This window comes from Colossoma macropomum, unplaced genomic scaffold, assembly GCF_904425465.1.
Source record: "Colossoma macropomum unplaced genomic scaffold, Colossoma_macropomum, whole genome shotgun sequence".
Taxonomy (NCBI): Eukaryota; Metazoa; Chordata; class Actinopteri; order Characiformes; family Serrasalmidae; genus Colossoma; species Colossoma macropomum.
The window spans coordinates 16,996,366-17,019,449 of NW_023494786.1; the positions used below are offsets into that span (position 1 = coordinate 16,996,366).

The following is a 23,084-nucleotide window of genomic DNA, read 5'->3' on the forward strand; positions in this document are numbered from 1 at the left end:
AGCCAACAACCACTCAGAGTGACCAAGGGTGTCAAAATGACCGAGTGCCATGTAGCCCTGGAGAGAGTAAGCTTGGCTAATCGAGAGCTCTTAAACCAAATTAATCAGAAAACAGGTATCAAACCATCAAAAAGAGAATAAGCTTTGTTCAATGAAAAGGGCAACAGCAACAATACATTCACTGTGAGTTTTCAGGCCCAAAGTAAACTTTAGACACAGAACATTTCAAATAATACAGTTGGGCACAATCTGTCTCTAGCTGAGAGGCAGAACACAACACCCTCGGTGTTACCGCTGTACTTTTTTGCTCTATCACTGAGGTAATGTCACAGTAAAAGTCAGGCAGAATTCTCTCTCCCAACAATTCTTTTTTGTCTTTCTGGAACTTGGCATGAATCCAACCTCTGGTCCACCAGCCACTGAATTTTGCACAAAGAGAGCTTTCTACCTCGCCTGCTTCAGAGGGAAATGGAGACCTCAAAGCAACACTGTCTAGTTGATGTGTAGCCAACAATTACAACAATTCCTGTAACACCAAACAGCGGCCATTTCTTCCCCCTGACCTTCAGATGCGCTTGAAGTAAAGGGTTTGAAGGGAAACACCACGACGGGCAGCTCGGTGACTCACCGCACATCCTTATCGCACTGGCCGTCTGCAATTAGGACTCCGAGGCATGGCACCTTTACAAGTTAAATTAATCCTCACCTCTCTCTTTCTCAGAGGCGCCGCTGTTTTGGCTCTGCTTAAGACATGTTGCCATACTCTCAGCAGGCCAGCATTAGATCCAGCTCTTTCTGTTAATCAAAACAAATCAAAGGAAAACCTCCAAAGAACCACGTCCTCAGGACCATGGTAATTGAGTGTCTTTGTGAGGGTTAGCCTTTGAGAAGGAGCAGGAGAAGGTGGGAAGGTGGAGGGGGGAGCTTGGGAAAGATCGCTGTAAGTGTTGGAACCTAAAAGGGGTTTTGTCAATGGCCATGTTGAGAGCACCACGTTTCGGCGCTCTTCCCCATGCCTGGTCCCCTCATTAGTGTCACTCAACAGTAGTTAGCGCTGGGGCTGGCCACAGCAGTCCCCCAAATTCTCCTCTGTAAGCCTGCACCCGTGTGAACACGTCACCCCTGCTCTCAGACAGTCGCCCAGCAACACAAGAGGAAAGACGGAGGCTCTCAAAGATGCTTCGCTGAGAAAGAGACAGAATCATCAGAGCAGTGAGCGTCATCATGCCATGGCCTGTGGCAAAAGCCCAATGCTGAGCCATTTCATCTACTCTACTACTAGCTGAAATAGTTAACCGTGTTTCACCATTTGGATTATAAAGTGCTTAAAACCTTTAAACTTTAAACGACTTCTATGTGGGCCCACACTTTAATGGACTCAAAATACCCAAATTAAGAGTATTACTAATTTCAAATTATATTTATTTTATATGCAGGGTAATTGGAAATGTCACTGGCAATTTAATCTTCTAATCTGTCTAATGTTGTTTTCTTCTACCTCTACCCAGTTTTCTCACCAATTTAGTCATGTCCAATTCCACAAGCTAGCTAGGTCTCCTCCTGTCACACAACGCTATCAAGCTAAGAGGGTAAAGGCTAGCATGTGCTTCCTCCAAGATATGTGAAGCACGCTAACATAATTGCACAGCTCAACGCACTTGGAGGAGAACACTAACCATCAATACTGTTATACCAGGCCCACTCAATGAGAGGCCAATTATGCTCTCTTGGACTCCCAGTCACAGATGGCTGTGGCATCACCAGGGAACAAACGCACAATCTCCTGTTGATAGGGCTTATGCTTAGATAGCTGCGCCAATCCAGAGCCCTTAACCTGCCTAGATTTGTTCAGCATCCACTTGGCAGCATTTTCCACTGAAAACTCAACAATGAGAATTAATTTTTTTAATTAATTAAAAAAATGCTCAATTTCTCACTAGGTTTAATGGGAATTTGGCCAGTGTAACTTACATATTAGTTTATAGGAGTGACCAAATGACTTGTGGTAGTCACTGAATACAAGTGATAATATACAAAAGGGAATAATAAATCTACCTTAATCCAAAAACAATTATGGGCCTGCTTTCTCTGAACAGCTAAAACGCAAAAAATAAGCACAAAATCTACAGATTTACTGTAAATGAACACAAATCTCTCATCTCACAGCCACTCTCTACATTCTACATAATATAAAAGCAGACATCTAGTATGTATAATAGCCCCCTCACCCCTTTATTACATCTGCTTTCCTGAAACACGCCCCAAAAAAGGCAGAGAAAACACATGCTTAAATTGTGCAGCTAGGAAAGGGGGGAAGAATAGAGACACTTTGCCAAGCTGTCAGTAGCGAGGGGTGAATTGAAAGCAGTGGTGACGGCGGAGTGGGACTGAGCCGGGCCTTCGCTAGCTGCTTAATTGGCGATGGAGCGACGGTGGGCTCTTTGGCAGGGGGGCTTCTCCAAGCTACCTCAGCTCTCTCTCTCTCTCTCTCTCTCTCTCTCTGAGAGCTAGCAAGTGTCCGCCGCGAAAGCGAGGGGCCGCACCATTTCACACAGCAGCACCTTTTGGACTTCATTAAAAACTTGGCCCGCCGTCCCCCCCCAGGCGGCTGCTGCATGGGGCCCTCCAGCTTTGGCCGTTCTGCAGTACACAAGGTGCAAATATTTTTACTTAAAACAAGCAGGAGGCACAGCAGAGAAAGTACATGGGATAGGAAAGAATTGAACAGCGGTGGGAGGGGGGAACATGACATGAGAGTAAACTCAATTCTGTCTCTGACACCATCTCTACCACCCACCCCCTCACCCCCACCAACTGGTTAAATCCCATGCTAGGCTGTTGCAGCATTGCTGTAGATGTAGCTGAGGGAACACAACTAGCACAGGCATTGTTTTGACAGCTCTCATGGCGGTAAATGCCAGGATGTCTCCGCTCAGGCTCGTTGTGTGCTGCGCTGCTGCTGGAACTGAAGGATCCTATTATGCTGTGTACTGGGCCTTTTACCTCCTTTTTTCCATTTTTCCCCCACTCCTCCTCATTCTGCCTGCACTTCAAGTATAGCTCCCATTTTTGTAGATAATGTCACTCATTAGGGTGATTATAGCTACTGGCATGGAATTCGCTGGTGAGAACTCTGGCGAAATAAAGTCGGAGGACCAGAGGGGTGGCTGCTCGGAGCCTTCAATCGCAAACTCATTACACAGCGTCTATGGATGGTGTTTGGAACTGGTGTCAGCGAAATGACACAATAATCTTTTAAAGGCTGAGAAAAAGGAAAAGGAAAAGAAACAGTGGCTGGTAGCCAGGGGCGCTGAGAACAAGTCCAAAGGGGGTGAAAAGGGTACGATCTCCCGCGGTCCGAAGGAAGCGCAGGGCCACATTCCAGTGGAAATGTCTAAATGTCTGAAGGGAAAAAAACCCAGTTTTTCTAGCTTCCTATCAGCCTATAACATTTCTGGACCGAATTTGCTTTAGCTTCCGCAACCACACTCTAATTTGAGCGAGACGGATTTCTTTCAAAGTCAGTGACTCACCTACAAACTTCAGTTTGGAGGATATAAAAAGCTATAAGGAGCGCATGTGGTAATAGCACAAAGTATTATTTCCATATTGCATTGTCCCCAAAATAATGAATTGCTCAAGGGCATAGAAACAATGGAGGCTAGACAATAGCAATACCTTACATGTTCCAACAGGAGGGAGATGGAGGAACTGAGCTGAAAAAGGAGGACCGCAGTGTTAAAAATATGATCAACCTGGACAGGTTCCTCCTACAGGCTTGTTATAATGGCACGGTAGCTTAATTAAAAAGAATACGTAGCTTTGGGGCAATGACACTTTTTCTCGGAGGGAATATCATTTCTGCGGAATCCATCGCCCGCTAGAGTGACCTCACTCCGGATATCAATTAAAATCTTGTCAGGACACGCAAAGATGTGTTATGCAAATGTGGTGTGAAAGAAAAAAAAAAGATCAATAACAACAGCAGGAAAAGCAATCACCAGCTTCGTCTGCGATAACTGGCCACTCCGTTAAAAATGATCATAGCAAAAAGCAAGCCACTGTCAGTTTTCATGCTTTCCTTGGGAAATAAAAGGCACACTAGTATTGCAAAGACAAAACAGCACAGCTATTTAGAGCTTTTTCTCCTTCGCTGCACTTCTTTATTTGCTCGTACTTACACGCTTCTTGCCGTTGGGTTGGGGGAGAAAGCGGTAATGCATTTGCATCATGCTTACTCTTTGCCAGTTGTCCTAGCTCGTGAGTCTACTATCTCATGATTGGAGAAGAGGGTATTAATGTATTTGCATCAAATTTGTTATTCGTCAGGGTTTTTTTTTTCGCTTACAGAAAAGCGAGTATAAACGCGAGGCCGCAGTAGAAGCCACTGCTGGAGCCTGCCGGCATTAATACCCCCATTCATCCTGGACCCACTCTGAGCCAAGAAGCAGCATTAGGCCTGGGGCCCTGTGGCCTGCGCTTGGACCGGCCTGGCTGGCATGTGTGCTCGCGATAGAGCGAGAGAAAGAGAGCGTCATTTCTCCTCCACTGATTCAGCCCCATTCTGGACAGAGCGGAAAAGTTCTTTATTTTAATTAGCCAGACAAGTGTGCTATGGACACCTGCCACCTCGCAGGCGCTCTCTTTTAACTCTGCTGTGGCAAGATGCAGCTTTTTATACACTGACCAGTTAACTCTTTACTGGTACTGGCCGATACATTGTTTAAACTGGTTTTACTGACTTAGTTTGAGCAGTGTTGGTAGATAACAAAAAACGTAACATGTTCGCTGGGTGATTTGGTCTGTTTTGAAATAAAATATAAAAAAAGGGGTAGACAAAGTACAATAATTCTGTACCCGAGTAAAAGTAGATGTACTAATGGTAAAATACATCTTGAGTAAGAATTCTGTGTGTATTTCTACTTGAGTAAAAGTACAACAGTACAAAAGTACTTACATTTGATTGTTCTTAAGTATGAAAAGCATTTTGAGTTATTACTTATGTTGTATGATATTATTATGATGAACAAGTTCTAGTAAGGAGACTTGTTCATATCTGGAGCCACACAGTTCTCCTTAACAAAACTTGCTCATCAGAATAATATTATAGCTGAAGATACTTTTCCTTTTGATACGCAAGTACATTCACAAGCAATATTTTCTCATTTTTTTCTAAAAATGTGGTTTCTGAGTGGTTAACATTAACAACACTGTTGAATACAATGTTCTAATTGGTGTAATTTGAAAAGAATAAATCAGAACAAGACAAGATTTAAGATTTTCATACAGGTTCATTATAGGGCTATACTGGAGGGAAAAGAAAAGAATGAATCTGATACAATCTTGGAAAAAACCCAGCCTGAAATCCTGCACAATATCACACTGTATGATGTCATGTTGTCATTTATGTAGAGTAGTAGAGTGCTTGAGTAGTTTGAGCATGATAGCTTACTTTTAGCCCCTCGTCTTAAGTGCAGTGCTTCAATTAAAAATGGCTGAAGTTTTAAAAAAATTCCGAAAATTTTGGAACGTGTCAACATCGGTACTGGAAAGAAAAAGAGGCATGGGCCGTTACCTTCAATAATGCTACCTTACATATCTGATACTGTGAAATGCTTGTAAAATTTAGCAATAGTAAATTTTATCAATATCATCAAAACACAACTCTTCAATGTAACTTTTTCAAGACTGCTGTAACAGAAAACACAGAACTGATTTAGGTCACGGGAACCGCTCGCAAAAGTGGGTAACAGTGCCGGCGGCTCAAAGCACAGCCAAGGAAGAATCCAAGCTCCAGCTTATAAAGGCCAAGACACAAGTGCTCAGCAGCAGACGCTAAAAATGGGGCACGGACCACCTGGCTGACGCTGCAGTCTGCACTGTAGAGCCTCCACAGGACGTTCTCTGCCAACATGGACAGCACAGGCAGGACAAGAAACACTAATGGCTGAATAATACATTTTTTTCAGCGCCGAGGGCAACGCTCACCTATCTGGGTCGGAGAAATGATGAAGAAAACTGTACGAGCCATTCCTCTGCTAATGATCTTCTGTTTAAGCAAGGACTACAGCATTTCCGAGGTTTGTGTAACCTTTAGATTCATGTAGTGGGAGATGATTACTCCCCTTAGTACCCTCAAGATAATCTTTACTGTATCTTCACAGTTTATTGCATGTATATTGCATGAATTTAATAGGCAATCGGCTCTCATATCAGCCTCATCTGAATCTATGGCAAAGTCTAATTGTGCTACTGCCCAGAAGAGACATATATTAAATAAATTAATTAATAATAAGGAAAATTAAGCCTATGCTGAAGCCATTAGACTACTGAGCAGATTCAAATGCCACCGAACACTTAGACTTTCACCATCTTATGCAAATCAACAGAGATCCCTTATTCACTAAAATAGCATGTTGAATTTTCAGTTAAAGCAAAAGAAATGCTGTCTTACCTTGGGTTGAGCACGTCTGGGGAAGGCAACTTTAGGGTCAATCTGAGCAGAAGAAGGAAAGAAAGAGATGATATTCAGTGGAAAATTACAAAATAATTCAGTGACAATATTTCTAGCAGTTTCTGACTGCCAATTGTAAACTACACTGCATAAATGCAAAATGATGTAATGTACTATGTCATGTCATATGTGTTACAGAACCGTAACTGTTGTTTTCTGGTTGTAGCAGGCCTATGTACATTTTAACAAAAGGTAAGATAATTATATGTGAAATGTAAATGTACAGGTCAAGTATTCGAAAAACACATCAGTTCTCATTTGACAGCTTCATGGACACGGCTCTCCGGTCCCTGAGGAATAGAGGCTGACATGACGGAGTTCATATTGGTGAGTGCTGTAGATTTGTGAAGAATCAGGAGAGGGCATTAGATCAATACTCGCACAACCTCTTTCCCTCCAGGGGGATTATCATCATTACTGGTGACTCCTTCCTGCAGTTACTGTCTGAATAAAGGCCTACAGAACCATCTGCTTGCGACATTCCTCATCTTAAGGATCAGCAGTGGAAGCTTATAAACACGTCACACCATGTATCACTCGCTACATACAACGTTACAGCACAAAGGTTATGAGTTCACAACTACAAATCCGCACGTACGAGAACACAGCGCACTACAACCAGTTATTTTTCCATCAACGTCAGCGACTAAATGAGTCCCCTTAATAATTCAGATGAAGAAAATCAAACGTTCTCGAGTCGAACGTCTTTCATCTTCGTAGCTCAAATGATCACATCACATAAGCTGAACATGACAGTAAACGAAAAAGAAAGGTGTTATAATAAGCAGCGTTTCCTTTCTCTGTGGGGAAAAACAGAATTAATTGCAGAAAAGAGCATCCTTTCATCCATGATAAATAGACATTGCTGATTTCAGTCAGGTGGCTCGTCAGGTAAAGGTTTACGACATGCTCAGAGAACTGCAAATATTTTTAATACGTCTATGGGGTTTAAGGCGAGGCAAAATTAAAGTAAGCTCACCTGATATTGAATTGAACAGAAACGAGAGGGTAAAAATCAAAGGAGCAAAAATCGCTTTTTCGCTGGACAGCGAGTGCACTAAAATGCCCCGTTGACTAAAAGGATGCCGAATGATCATGCATGCGAGGATGGGCACGGTGCAAAGACCTCTCCAGCGTTCGCATCAAATGGAAAAATAACTCAAGGGAAAAAAATCCATTAGTGGAATATTGCACTTGAATATACAGTGTGTCTTAGTGCTTTGTCACTTCATACAAAAAAAGTGAAAAACGGAAGAAAAAGACATTACAGTGTGCAAAGGGAAAAGCTGAAAGTAAAAAAATAAACATTTTTTTTTCCTTCAGCAGGAGAATGTCCTTTCGAAAATTAATTTTGTGTGAATAGAATTGTAATATGTACTGCCTTTTAAAGACTCTTTCTGGGGGAAAAAAGCTATGCTGTTTTTATTATACTTTAATTCATCCAGAAAAGTGTTTAATCTAAAACAGATTGCTTTTAGAGAGGACTGCAGCAGGCAACCAATTGTCAACACACAATGCAATTTTCACTCCAGGTTCTTACATCTGCAGCTTACGTAACAGTTTTTAATCAAATGTGAAATATTAAAGTGTGTCAAGAAATTCGCCGTACTGCTCGGCTCACATCCATTCTCATACATTCAATAGCTCCGAAACTGCCAAGCGCTGGCAATGCAGGTGTTGAAAAAAATACAATACAAACGCCAACCCGAAACAAAATATAACAGTAAGTGTAATCACAAGCTCGAACAGACTATGCATTCAAATTAGACTAATTACACTGAACATGAATGGAATTAAACAGAAGCGGAAGACATGCAGTGGAAAATAAAGCAACAAACAGAAACAAATCAGTTTCAGTACATATGAGCTAAGAGCTGTGGAGTTGGAGGAACAGAATGAAAAAAGGGCGAAAAAAAAGATCTTGCTTTAAAAACTGCCTACTATAATAAACAGGAGATGTGGGTAAAGTAGCATGAATCTATCCTCAAGCACAAGTACTGTTACTTTTACAGTACTGAAATAATGACTCAAGTAGAAGTGGGCGATGTGGCAAAAATATCACCATACTTTTAAGCAATTTTCACGATAAACAATAAGCTTCAGAATATTTGGTAGATAGTTATTTAAAGTACTGAAAATGTCCACAATATGCTCAAATATGCCCAAAAAATAACTTGAGTAGTCCTACAAAATAAAAACTCATAATAATTTCTAAAAAAATCAAAAAGCTATTTAAACTACTTATAGAACTGAAACTTCTGACAACATCCAGCATCTATCAACACAGGAACTGAAGTTTGTTAGGAGTTATTCTTCTCTTTCTGGGCTACTTTAGGACTAAAATAAATGACGAACCTCTAAAGTCAGAGTTCAGATAAACACAAAACAGTGATTATTAAAGGACCCAGGTTTTTCTTGTATTTTATTTTTCCCTTGAGCCCCACTTATAATGGTTGTGTGGTTTTCTGTACCAAAGCAGTCACAGTTCATTTTTACATGACAAGTGTCCAACCTCACTTTATCCCTTATAATTAAACTGTTTTTGTTACTGTGCCTTTAAGACTGATGAACACAAATGGCATCTATTCTGATTGGCTGCTCTGTATTGTGCCTTATTTAAAAAGCACAGAACAACAGCATGAATGGGCAGAGCCTGTAGGCTGAACAGGTGGATATATGTAAATGAGTTAGTTCTCATGACATCACAATGAATGCAAAACGGACTGTTTTTGCAGCATAGTTTCCATATGTGGACATTTTAGACTGGGCAGTGAATGCAATGTTTTGAACTAACAATGTTTATACATTACTTAAAAATTTCAAAACAGTGAAAGAAGCCTGGTTTTGATGATCTGGGCCCTCTGAGTACATTTTGATGGCTAAAATGTTCCTGAGAAAAAAGTATGTAATGTATGTAAAAATGTAACTGGGTAAATGTAACTAGATGCACCCCACCTCTGGTAAACAGTAGGATTGGATAACAGAGGTTAGTTTGGGTTCATCCCTGTACTACCACTGCTACTTTTGTGCCAAGCTCTTTGTCACAAATGTTGAGCCAGTGGCCTTAAGCAGGAGCAGCAGGGTTCACCTTTATCAACGAGGTCACGCCTCAGCGCAGAACCATTCAGCCGTCCCTCCGGCCGCGTGGGTGACATCACAATCCACAACCTGCTAATCCCCGCTTTAGCCCCGTCACTGCTGTCCGCGTGATCCCAATCTCTACCAATCCTGGACACAACGCTGCTAATGCTAACACTCGCTCTTTCTTCTCTTTTTTCCCCCTCCTCTTCCTTCCCTACCATTCAGAAACATTTGAAATGTCAAACCTTGACCTACTTTTTACCCAGAATACTAGAGTTACACATGTATGGAGCGATTATGTAATGTAACCCAGTTTTAACTCGTCCGAGATAGTATACTGGCACAAGACTCAAAGATATAACGGCTCATTTTCTAAATTAGCTTCAAACGTTTCTCCAAGAGGCATGCTGGCAGAGGTGGCTAATGACAGCCAAGTTAGCGCTTACACAACTTCAGTCATTGCCACCACCGTGAACTTCTCACCTTTAACCTACATAAATCTAATGTGTGGCTTTTTACCCATTTATCCCCGTAGATCACTGCTGATCGCGAAGTCACATGATTTACACATGAAAAAGATGCAATCCATCTTTTCTCATTTGAGATTAGTGCTTGTTATACACGATCCCTGACAAAATAAACATAATAAAACGGGTATTAGCTTTTTTCTAGCTCATGAACATTTTAACAGAAACTTCTACGCATTATTCCTTTCAATTAAGATTTAACTAACTGTGCCGACTAACTGGATTTAAATAAATTATCCACAGTAATCTACCTTCATCAATGTGTGGGTAAGAGAGTTTAACAGGTTAATCTGCAGTTGACCAAATTAGCTCTCCAATCTCATATGAGCACAGTGAACCACAAAACCTCATCTCGGTCACAGCTAAGCAAAATGTAGACAGAAATAAAATACATTAGGAACAATAACAATAGGTTGGAGTCCTTCAACAAATATAAAACAAAACAAACAGGTTAAATTATGTTTCTGCACAGTGAGGATATGATTTTGTTAACAGCTTTCCAGACCAAGAGAGCAGACTATAAAGAATTTTCACTGGAGAATCCTCATTACAATTTCATTAGACAGAGACTATGTGTGAAATAGGTCCAAGTTGTTAAATATTTACTTTACATTATTTTCTCCTATCTGGCTGTTCTAAATCGGTCCAATCAGGAGCCTTTATTTAAATTGTAGCTCATCTCCAGACTGATAAACTGTTAAATCATAAAAAGAAATGTGAAACGCATGGAGAGTTTTCAATAACGCCATGTTTCAGAGAAAAAACAGCAGTAAAAGAAGCCTTCACTGATTTCTTCATTAGTCCTGCTGCTCTTTGAGTTTCCTTTAACACTGTGATATACAGGTTGTCTTTTTTATATTGGCTTCCAGCAGTATTGCCTCCATTAAAATGACACAGAGAAAGCAACGCTGGGCTGTTCGTCCAAGCCCAGCCACCCCAAATAAAAGCTCTTCCTCTCTGTACCCCCACTGACCTTCAATGAGAAACATCCAAATAACACATCTGCACAAATCTTATTGATACATGGCACACGGTCTGCTGCCCCACAGATATGTCAACAGCAAAATATCAGAGCATATCTGTTGCACAAAAAAATGGAGCCATCTAATAATCCTAAGAAATTCACTTTCCTGCAGATCTGCCTTTGACAGTGTTACTAACAAAAATCTGGAGCAGGTTTCAAAGGACAAGCCACTCGTCACTACACAGCATCCTGAGAAACTTGCCTGTCACACTTGTTGATATTTGTGTTTACTTGAAGTCAACATCTGAGGAAGCATAAAATGCACAACCTTAATTTTCACACATTTAAAAGCATTATCTGCAGATGATACTAGATTTGAAATCAGACAGATATGGCTACATTTAATGAAAATGTTCAGTTAGACATCACAAAACAAACAACTATCATTATGCATAAAAACACAAATGCTTTTTGAAAAATATCACTGTTTATTTTTAAAGTGTGCAAAAATAATCAACTGATGTATTTTGGGCAACTGCAACCGAACCACAGCAAATAATGAATAAAAACCAAAAATAAATAAGATACATAAAAATAATCAACATCAACAAAAAATAATGGGCATGAATTCATATCAACAAGAAAACAACAATTCATAAGAAGACACAGTTCCATCCTGATAACACCAACAGAAATTAACAGGACGCTCTCTGAACCACACAGACAAACTCCATCCAGAAACCAGAGCCAGAGAAGCTATAAATCCATCTTTACGATTCAGTTGCTCTCATAAAAACAATAATAATGAGGAAAACAAAGTCAGGGATGTGCAACCAATCTCAGTATAATGCAGGCAATGAAGTAATGCATCACTGTCTCTTTGCACATTAGTTTAGCTTGGCACCGGTTCAATGCAGCAATAATGATTTAAATACACTAACGTCAAAAGCAAACCTTCCCACTGACATGAACTGCATTCAGTACAAAAGCAGAGCGCAGCAGGTGTTCCCTTTGAACTAATCCAGACTGGAGCAAAACACGCCGGCAAAGTCAGGGTTAAACCCCGCCAAGGCACCGGGCTAAGACTGAGATAACTACCCCGACCACTTATTTGCGTCTGTGCCTGCTGCTGTGCGAGTGGTACGATGAGAAATGTCATGGAGCGTCATCAGACGTGAACGGGTTTGATAGGAGCGTACGTGTGGCGTGCACTATAGATGTCGGGACATTGAAAAAAAAATTAAACAGCACTGCGAAAGAAGATGCCAGCAAAATGTAAACATACCGTCTTTGAGTCTAATTCGTGGTGAGGTTGACCTAAGACTTTATCTACACTGGCCGCATCCGCAAACGTAACGAACCCAAATCCCCTGGAAAAAAACACACACAGAGACAGAGAATGGCATTTACATCAGAGAGAGAGCACAGACACTGAGTTCCACAGTACACCTCAATAACTTTTGTTTCAGCTGAGCCTCTGCTGTTTACAACCACACATATTTGAATCATTTTAACCCATTCATGTCCAGCATATGCCACAGGACTTGTTCTAATTGGTTGAAAGTAATCAGCTGTTATATTTGGTGAAAATCTAATTACACTACACATAATTTTCAAATTTTTATTTACAATAAAATTCAGATTTTCTATTGTATTGGTAAAAATTAGTAGTCACGTGACCAATAATGTGCTAAAAATTCATATGGCTTAAACAATTTGAAAACTTCCTTTATGATCAAGCTCAGGAAAAATAACACTAATTAAAAAATGGACCAAAATAAGGAAAAGTAATATTTCATGTAAGGACATTAATGGGTTAATCTCGTGCACATTCAGCTAACTTTTCCCCCCATATGTCATCATGCAGACTGGCTGCTTTTACGTCCTAACAGCATAAAACAGGAGTGCTTAGAGAAAAACAGTGAGCTAAATCAGAGCAAGCAAGCAGCATGTTATTGGGACCCAATGTCACCCTGCATTCTGCCACTGGCTGCTCCAACGGCTTGCAAAAGCGGATCGCTGCATGGCACTAAAGCTCAGCGCTAAACATCAGCGAGAGCAACACTGCAAGCACACAGCAGCGATTAGTACTGTTTGTTTATTGTTTTATTTTTTTACCTGGAGCGTTTGGTCGTGGGATCCCTCATCACCATACATTCTCTGATTTCTCCGAATTTACTAAAATAGTCTCTAAGGCTGTCTGGAAGCAGAAGAGAGACAGAGAGAGAGAGAAGGCGGATTAGATTAGGCGACCGTCCGTGGGTCAGGCAGGCAAGTGCTATTTATGTGTATGTGTTTTGAAAACGCCCCCTTCAACGCATGTAGGGGTCGAATAGAGGACTTTCAAACGAAACGAAAAGAAGCTTTCGCGCACAAACACACATTTCCACACACGCACTCGCGCACACAGCCCAGCAGCGGCACACCGGAGCCGTTTGAGTCCGGCTCGGAGAGCCCCGCTATCGGCCAGCCTGGCCGGCCCAGCCCCGCCGAGAGCGGCTCGCTTACCTGGTGAAGTTTGCCAGCTGAGGCCACCGATGAACATTTTACTGCAAGAGGGAAACACAGCAGAAGTGAGTCCAGATGTCAGATCGGCCATTTTGACGTGGAGCTAACTACTTAGCTAGCCACACACACACAAACAGAGAGAGAGAGGGAGAGAGAGAGAGAGGGAGGGAAAAAGCGGGCGAGAACGAAGGCACACAGCACAGACACAGACGCGGATCAGAGCTGAGGCTTTAGCCCGCCGAAGCTGTCTCTCCTAAAGGGGGCAGGCCAGCTCCAGCACACGGTGAACAAAAGGAGGCAGAAACAGAGCGGGATCTTTTAATTAATGAACATTTACAAAAAAAGGGAAAAAAGCACATTTGTCCTTCAGGCTGCTCGAAGAAAAAACATGACAGAAGTCAGAGTGTTTATGTGAGACAGAGAGAGAGAAAAAAAAGAAGGAGGAGAAATATTCGCTGCCTGCCTTACCCTGGGTCGTGTTGTGAATCGTTAGGACTCCCAGATGTGGCTTGGCTCCCGTCCGCCTCCATAGCTGAAGCCGACCGACCGCAGGCAGTGAGTGGAGCGCTGGCTGGCTGGCTGGCTGGCTGGCTGGCAGGCAGAGCGAACCGCTGTAGCCGAAGCCCCCGCTAAGAGAACAGTGGCGAGCCGGGGAAAGCAGCGTCACACGTGGGATCAGCTCAGCTCTGGCTCCCTCCTCCCCCTCCCTGGACCCACACGGGGGGCGGAGAAGGGGCTCGTCACCTAGCCCCGCCCATTGACGTCAGCATAATCGCTCCGCCCATTCTGGACTCGAGTCCACGGCACTAGTGTTTTGTGCGTGTGTTTGTGTGTGTGTGTGTGTGTATATGTGCCTTTGGGGAGCGCTGGCCAAACAACCATGACGTCACCAATAAAGGCAACACAGCGATCTATCTTGATTAATATCAGCTCGCCCCTCAGGGGGGATCCAGCACGCATCGTGTAACCTACTAGTCCAACATGGCACTATTATATAAAAGAAGCGCACTTCATGCATTTTTCATGAGCTCGTTTCAAACATTAGCCCAGTTCTTTTGTTTTTCTAAGTTGAGAAATCTTTCTCTAGTGTAATTTTCAACAACACCAGAGGGGAAGGTGGAAGGTATTTGATGGTTAATCCATTAAAGTCTACATAAATCTCCGAGCTCACCTGAGCACAAATCGATCAAGCTGTATGGCTAAAAAGTTTTTATTAGGCATGCACCGATGTGGAAATTGTGGGCAGATGCCGATATCCGATATTTTCCTGCGTATGTATCTGCCGAAGCCGATACATAAACATTTATAAAAAGTAGAAACTGGGACCACATTGCAGCATTACACAGAAATTTAACACTTATTTCTATGTCATAACAAATGCAATAAAATAAATAAAATAAAGTTATTTTAGCAAAATAGCCCAGCGTCACCAAAACATTGTGCTCTTCCAGAGAACAATAAATATGTTATCAAATACCGATTTAAAACATCTGCCTGATGCTGATCATTTCTTTGAAGTCATTTTCAGTGTGCTTCTCTAGTTTTTATACCTTAATAGAACATACCAAATCTAATTGTGAACAATAGTATGAAAATGACGTGTAATCAAACAACCAATTAGATGTTGATCCAGTGTACAACCACAGAACATGTTATCACTTTAGACCCGTCAGAACAAGTTCTGTGGCATTTTTCTTTATCATACTAAATGTAGCTGTTGGGTATGAATCTATATATAATTTCTATAATAGAGAGTCAATCTATTGTATGTCCAGTCCTCACAAGGAGAATGTATATTAAGAGCAAGAATAGCTCAGTACAGGGGTACAATATGTTTAGTGAGGTGAGCTATGCATAGATATGAGATACACTGGACTGAATACAGCATCAAAGCTACTCCCTATTATTCAAAGAAAATATGGGAAAGTAAACTCCTGACAGAGAAATATTGCCAAAAGAACAGCTGTGAAAATAATTCCTTCAGTCTGGAAGACCAGCCTTAATTACTTTTGTGGTCAGTTACTGCATTTATGATGTCTGATGCAGTGGGCATTCATCTAACATCTCCCACAGACCTGAGCACAATTAAAAACCAAACACAATTTTGACTTTTAGTGAAAGTGTCCTGAGTCTGTCATGAAAAAATGCATTCATTTATACTGACATCCTATGAAAGTGTCTGCATTCTCCCTTACACACTACAATTTGTCTATGATCAGTCCTATATGAAGGAAAAACATGTACATTTATCCTCATATGCAAAGTATATGTGCAATATATGTCAACAAATGTGACGCCAAGCTACAGCAGTGCAGGCATACAGCTCAGAAATGAAGCCGTGTCCTTTCACAGTGCTTGGGGTCTGAAGCTTTAACAACTCTGAGAAATCACAAGTTATTACTCATTTAATAACAGTTTAAAAATATAAAAAATAATTTTGAAAAGGTTAAAGGATCTTCCACTGGAGGCTATGGAAGTGCATGCTTATTACCCAGCGAGAGGCGGAGGAAGGGCTCTCTGCATTAAAGCGGGAGAGAGAGAGAGAGAGACAGAGAAAAACAGGGAGAAAGAGAGAGAGAGAGGCCTCAATTAAGGGCCTTGCTCAGCGGAGGCTCAGTTATGCTACAGTGATTGCTGTTTTTTCCTGCAGCTCGGTTTAAAGCGAGGCTCCATGGCCTGGAGACAGCTCGTCTTTGTCTTCTCCCCCACCCTGAGACAGATTCTGAACGACAGTTTCGCTGCTAGAAAGTGCAGAGAGCCTGCATCAGGCTAGCTAGCGTCCAGAGGAGGGCGGCTATAGCGCTGCTGATTGGCAGGTGAACCCCGCGGTCTCACCTCGCTGCCTAGCAGGCTGCTTGTTGGTAAACTGACACGCAGGCACCTATGGGGCACAGGCCCGAAGCAAAACATCTCTCTCCCTTTCCCAGTCTGTTTTTTTCCCCTCACTTCCACTGACTTAAAACAGCAAAATGCCTCAGAGACTGCACACACTGCAGATTAACTCATTGCAGGCTTTCGGATCATATTAGCTGGTGACTAAAATAACTAGGCAACATTGTTTGCTTTATCTAATGTTACTTATACACAGGTTGCATTTTTTAGCATAGGAAGAAAGGCATTTTTAGGTATCTCTAATACTGTGATTAAACTGCCTATACAGTGAGCCTTTGTTAAATACCATGGTATTGGAGCCCATCTGCAGGGAACTGTGAATATAATCAGCTTGTAATGTCACAGTGTATCTCAATCATAGATGGAGTTAAAATAGTATTGAAATCTTAAATGATCCCGTATCGTAGAAAGGCCCTTCCCATTGTTTATAAATTAATTCAATGTTGTATGTAATTGTACCATTTCCCCCCTTTCTATACAGTGCATATTTATAAACTAAGCTGCAAAAACAGCCTGTTTTGAATCCTTTGTTTTTGTCATGTCACCAAAACAATTACACGTATTTGAATATTCAGCTTTTAGCAGTTTAGCTATAAAGTTATAAGGGGTGTTGCAGCCCAGACTGCTTACTGAATGAGGCACAACACAGGGTAGCCAATCAAAACAGAGTTCATTTACATATATCAGTCTTCAACTCACAGTAACAACAACACTGCTTAATTCCTAGGGGTAAGGAGCTGGAAAACAGTAATAAAAACATGAATTATGATTGTTTTGGTACATAAACCAACACATCTACTCAGAACTGCAGTCTTTGACCAATTTACATTCTTAACACAAGTTGGTATCTGTCTTAAACTGTCTTGTTCTATGTGTTTTTTGTATTGTTGGGCTTTAAGCCAACTTGTGTACTGTTGAGCAGGATTGTATTGTAGTTGGTATTGTACAATACTGTCTTGTATAAGTAGTCTGTGTCTTTCTGACATTGTATTGTTTGGACCTGTAAAAAGACAAACTTGGCCATTGATTCAGAGGAGATGGAGAGTGGGGTGGTAGTTTTACCAATGGGACCATTTCTGTCATTTTTTTCACGAGGCCGATAGCATCCCCTTTCATTCCCTCTCAAACTGAGCCCTGCTTATAAATATGTTGCAGATGTTGTAATAATGACCATTCATAATTATTATCTGTTTATTACAGTTCTATGTTTCGGCACAAGGCGTGTTACAAACTGAGAACTGTGACACTAAAATGGAATCGACTTTCATGCTGAAACATGGCTCACTTTGTTTCCCATTGAAATTTTATTCAGATTTTAATACAAATAAGCAGCACCACCGCTGCTCCATTTCACTGTAATGTAATACATAATTGCGTTTCAGATTAGGCCTGGCAGAGTGGTTTACAGGCTATTTACAGTAATCTAAATTACATAATTTCATAATAAGATTTGATAAGCCTAATGGTCAGCAGCGTACTTTGTTTAGAATGGTCGCCTTTCATTGAGCATTAACCTGAAAATAACATCTAATTCGAGTGCACAAACACGGAATGGAAGGGTTTAATGTCTCCTCGAATAGTACATACACTCTTAGCCGGTATGAAACATACGCTTGATTGCCTTTAGAGCATTAAGTTTGATCATTTGGATGTTAGGAAGCATTGTGTGATGATCTCACCTAATAGTGGAGAATCATTTCACTTACAAAACAGCTCATTTTCTCTCCAAACGTCTGCTGCCGTAGAGCAAAGCTTCAAAGAGAAACGTAAGGCAAAGGCTGCATGTCTTTCATGTACAGTGTATTAGTGTAATTGTACATGGCATGCATATTCACGTTATGTGTGACATACGCTGAGCAATGACTGGCTTGATGAATCTAAATGAACCACGAATCAAGAGATTATTTAAATGCATACATTTGCATGGGCTGCTTATAAAGTAAGTGCTAATTTATGCTACAACCCCACCATTATCTATTTAAATTTAATGTTTCAGAAAGTCCATTAAGTCTTCAGAAACGGCGCAGAAAGACGACGGAAGCAGGGTTCCTGATTAAAGCGAAGACTAAGTGCACATCGGAGCTCTGCCCAATTAGAGGCTGTGCATTTCGCAATTAGAAGTAAATTCAGTGTGCCTAGCATCTCTGAAATCGGACGGGCAATTTGACAATAAAAGTCGGGCGGGAGGGGGGCTTTAACTTGTAAAAAAATGACGTTACAAACAGTACGCCTTCATGTTCGTCGTGCTGAACTGGTGTGGAAAGAGTTTCGCATTTAACCTCTTCTCCTCTGCCCTCTGACACGCATGAGATTTAATCACAAATTTCCAAGTGGAAAATAAAGAGGATTCCAAGCCATGTCAAGCGTGAAAGACAAAGAGATAGAAAATGACAAATGAATCTGGTGGGTTGGTTGGTGATGGTGTGGGGGGTCTTAATATCATCTCAAGATAATGAGTTTCTCTATACTTCAAATCCACTCTTGTTTAAGTTACACAAAGCAGGCTACACAGAATATGGCTCCTCTAATTAGACATAAGACTCTGTGTACACACACCATCTGAAATCAAACTTAGCAATTAACATTAGCAGCTACTCTGAAGCAATAATCCCTTGTGTTCCTAGTATAAAAGTGAGTACATGTAACAGAGAGGTAAAAATCAATGAAACCAATGCAGGGAATGAAGTGCTCTCATGGTTTTACAAGTGTCACACTGACCTTGGGTAATAAACCATCAATAATCTAAACTGTATGTTATTAAAAAGATATTTAATGTAAAAGGTGTTGCAGTGATTTACTTCATGTGCTTTTCTTTTGTTCAGGTGCAAATAATGAGAAGGAAAGAAAGTCACAAATAAATTGGAACTAATTTCTCACATAAAGGTTTTATCCCTTAACTACATGCTTATTACATAGTTATTATTGCATAATTACTATAAATATTCAGTAAGTACTACCTAAAACTATGAACCTTTTCATTATGTGTGAAATTTCTATACCAAACGATTCAGTAACTATTATTAAACCACTATGTAACTTTAGCTCCATATATTTATTTCAGCTTTTATGTATGTAGCTTTAGTTTTGTATGTTATTGAAGCTATACAGCTGTTTTCTGATTGCTTTTTTGGTGCAGTGAAAGCTGTCTTCAATGAGTTTAAGTACATCCAAGTTTCTCTCTCTCTCTCTTTTACACCTCAGTACAGATCAAGGACAATAACCAACAAAAGATGTTAGCAATCTTTCTAATGATCGGCCATCAAAGAGTTATGAGTGTCTGTGACAAAGACACAGAGCGATTCACAGACCTGGAAGAAGCCTTTACACGTCCATCCACACACAGCTTTATTTCTGTGTGCAGCAGCTCAGTGAGCGGATGCTTCTGGTATAAAGAGCAGCAGTGAAGGCCCTTCACATGCTTTTATGTGCATCCTCACTTACACAGGCTCAAAGCCCGTATAGCACTCCGCCATCCTCTCTCTACCTGCAGCTTTATAGATTACACAGAGGCCACTGATACAGCTGAATTGTTCTGCTTCAACTATGTATTACTTGGCCTGAGTGGTATTTGGTATTTAATGCTGATATTCAAAAGCAAACATGATGTCAGTGACAGCAGAAAGGTTTCTCTTTAAACACAACGGAGACCTTAAGGCATTAGACCCTCAGAGGACACCTGATGATTTCTTAGGAACTTAGCAAATTTAGAAACTTTAATGTTTCTATGATGAAGTCAAGTAACTGCACATCAGCAAGATGGTGCTAGGGCTATGGAGTCATTCCATGCCAACTCACCTACGACCTTTTTTCTTCATTTTATTTCACAGAATCATCATGCTTGTATTTAAATATTGTGCAGTCATTTGCAAAAGTTTGTACACCCCTGGTCAAATGATATTTTGTTGATTTTAATGTAAGAATAATTAACACGTCCACTACAGAGAAAATAAATATGGCATTTATATCTGCTAATTCTTGTGCAAAATTTCTCATTATTTGCTGAATTTAACATTTTGGAAAAACATAACATATAAAATGTGCCATAACTTTTGCACAAGCCATATTTTTTGTTTCTTTTTTTCCAATATCTTAAATAAACAGTAATCGTGTATTAAAATGCACAGAAGAGTGTTCTCTGTAGAGGAGTTAATTTATTTTTACTCAGAAAGTCATTAAAACATAGTTTTCTTTCATGGTCAAGTTTTGAATGGAAATAAAAGGTTTAAGATGTTGAAATGCCAAAAGAAAAATAATCCAATTAGAATTTTTCCCCATTGTATTCAAAACAGATTGTAGAGAATGATTATGAAAGATAAATCTTATGAAGTCTCTCAGAGATTCTCATTGAAATAGTGCAAAAATGTGGACTATGAGGGGCCCTGAGGACCTTTTTGAGAATCACTGTCTAGATGAGTAGCTAATAAACTGCTGTAAGGAAATGAAATGGTAACTTTATAAGAAAAAAGGGAAAATGGGCCTCATTGACCATTCTGACATTCACCAGTATTTTCTTATTTGGGATTTGTTCAGAATCTACACACTCAAGAGCACAAAGGTGTGAACAATTCTGCGGTTTGATGAATGAATCTTAAGTAGACTTTTTCTTAGGACCTTTCTCAAAAACAAATTTAATAAAAAATGTAGGAAGATGATGGTGAATGTTCTTAACTTTAAGGACAGTTCATGTAAAAGACTTGGATGACTTTATATTGGCATGTTATTCCTGAAATGTTTACGCAAAGAAAAACAGCAGATGTTCTTAAGTAATACAAACAAAATAATGATGGGTTTGTTACGATAGACATGATCATGTGACAATCCCAAAAAAAAAAACAACAACAAAAAAACACATGATTTTCTATTCTAGAAAACTCAATTTCTAGTTTTCTACATCTGAGCACTCCAAAGTTGACCTGTCAGGATGTCTGGCCCACTGAAAAGTTATCCTTTGCACCAAAAGAGAGAACAAATATATCTTCATACACTCTCAGAAATAAAGGTATGAAACTGTCACTGGGGCAGTACCTGGTCCCCTCAAGGGTACATCTCAGTACCTTCAGTCAGGGAGCATAACTGTACCATAATCCATTGAAATTATATTTTCTAAGTTGTATCAACTCCACACACCCCGTCTCATCTCCAGGCTTTTTATATTGTTGTTCTGTTTTAAAATATTAGGTTATGAAAAACCTGGGAAAAACTTAAGGTTATTTAAGCTACACAGTTGGACCTTAAAACCACTGTTGTACATTTGAGGGTACATTTACATTGTTTGTACCTTGATGAACAAAAATATACCTGTACAGTAGCTTTATTTCTAACAGTGTACTGTATATAACTTGACACATTCTTAATTAAAGTTGTATTTTTAGGTAAGTATTTAGTGCTAAAATAATGTGTAATGCCATGGAACACATTTTTAAAATAAAATTTAAAACCTACATATCTTCTTTAATTGAATATTTTGCCTTATTGGTTCTCAGCCCACAACAAACATTGCATTTAGAAGTACTGATCTAAAATCTCTACATCAACTTGCATTAAAAGTTAAGAACATTTTTGCCTTCTGTAAACCTGCTGTTTTAGATGCGCTCTGTAATGGGCTTAAGACACAACAGCAAATGCTGTGATGTATCTTATTAAGATGAACCAACACAAGGCCTCTCTAGCAATGATGATTTCAAGATTGTATTAAAATAATGCAGTGAGTAATTATAAAATCGCCTATGTCTGTCCTGGTAGACTGTACAGAAACAAAGCAGAGGTAATGTCTTTGCAGGGAGCAGAAAGGGTCTTACTGTATTAAATCCTTATTCCTTCATTAGATGAGATTTTTCAAATTCCACGCAGTGCCTATGCAGAACAATCATACAACTGACTAATGTTTTACCTCAGATCGACTCTCAAAGAGAAGAGAATCCTGGAAAATATGTAACGCTCGCATGAATGAAGATGTCTGAATTTCAATTGTATCTCTTTATTTGTGTGGAATTAGGGAGCGAGAAGCTAGAATGTCGCCCATTTCACAGAATAAAAAGGCTGCAATGACCTCTAAAAACGAAATTGATCTAGTGATGAGAAAAAATGAACCCAGGCTTTTTTCTAAGACATCTGAATGAACACCATATGTGGTTGAGTGCTCTCATTAGACCTGTCTGGGCTTTATAAGGCCATACACCTCCTCTATTTGACACAGAGATCAGACAGGCATAAAGTTCATTAATTTACTATGCAACAGAAGTGCTCCTCAAGTACTCAAGAAGTTGATGAGCTTATTCAAGGCCGAAATACTGAACTCACATGCCATCTAGTGGTCCTGCTGCATAAATGCATTGGCACCATACAGAGCCCATTCTGAATCTGCAAGTCTAAGGCCCAATCCCATTTCTTATTTTTATGCCTACCCCCCTTGTTTTCCAGTGTCATTTTGTGCCTTGAACTGAGTTACAAGGGGTAGTGATTGAAATCTTCACCTGTGAAATGGGACCCTCAAATAAAAAAGAACATTACTTCATTAACAGGCTACTAGTGGTGCTCTGTGGGCAACCCTGTCAGTCTGCAGCGACAGCAGAGGAGGGTAAAGTTCAACCTTGCTGCT

The 23,084-nt window shown here is 40.3% G+C and overlaps 1 protein-coding gene across 8 annotated transcripts in view; it reads right to left on the reverse strand.

Moving 5' to 3' along the window:
* Positions 1-14,124, reverse strand: part of msi2b (musashi RNA-binding protein 2b) — a 297,108-nt gene extending 282,984 nt beyond the window's left edge. For all 8 annotated transcript variants that reach the window (XM_036562375.1, XM_036562390.1, XM_036562398.1 and 5 more), the window contains exons 1-5: positions 14,063-14,124; positions 13,595-13,635; positions 13,205-13,286; positions 12,372-12,456; positions 6,455-6,496 (exon numbers count right to left, since the gene is read on the reverse strand). In XM_036562375.1, coding sequence (XP_036418268.1) covers positions 6,455-6,496; positions 12,372-12,456; positions 13,205-13,286; positions 13,595-13,635; positions 14,063-14,124 — 312 coding nt within the window. The remainder of the gene's footprint in view (positions 1-6,454; positions 6,497-12,371; positions 12,457-13,204; positions 13,287-13,594; positions 13,636-14,062) is intronic.
* Between the last annotated feature and the right edge of the window lie 8,960 nt (positions 14,125-23,084).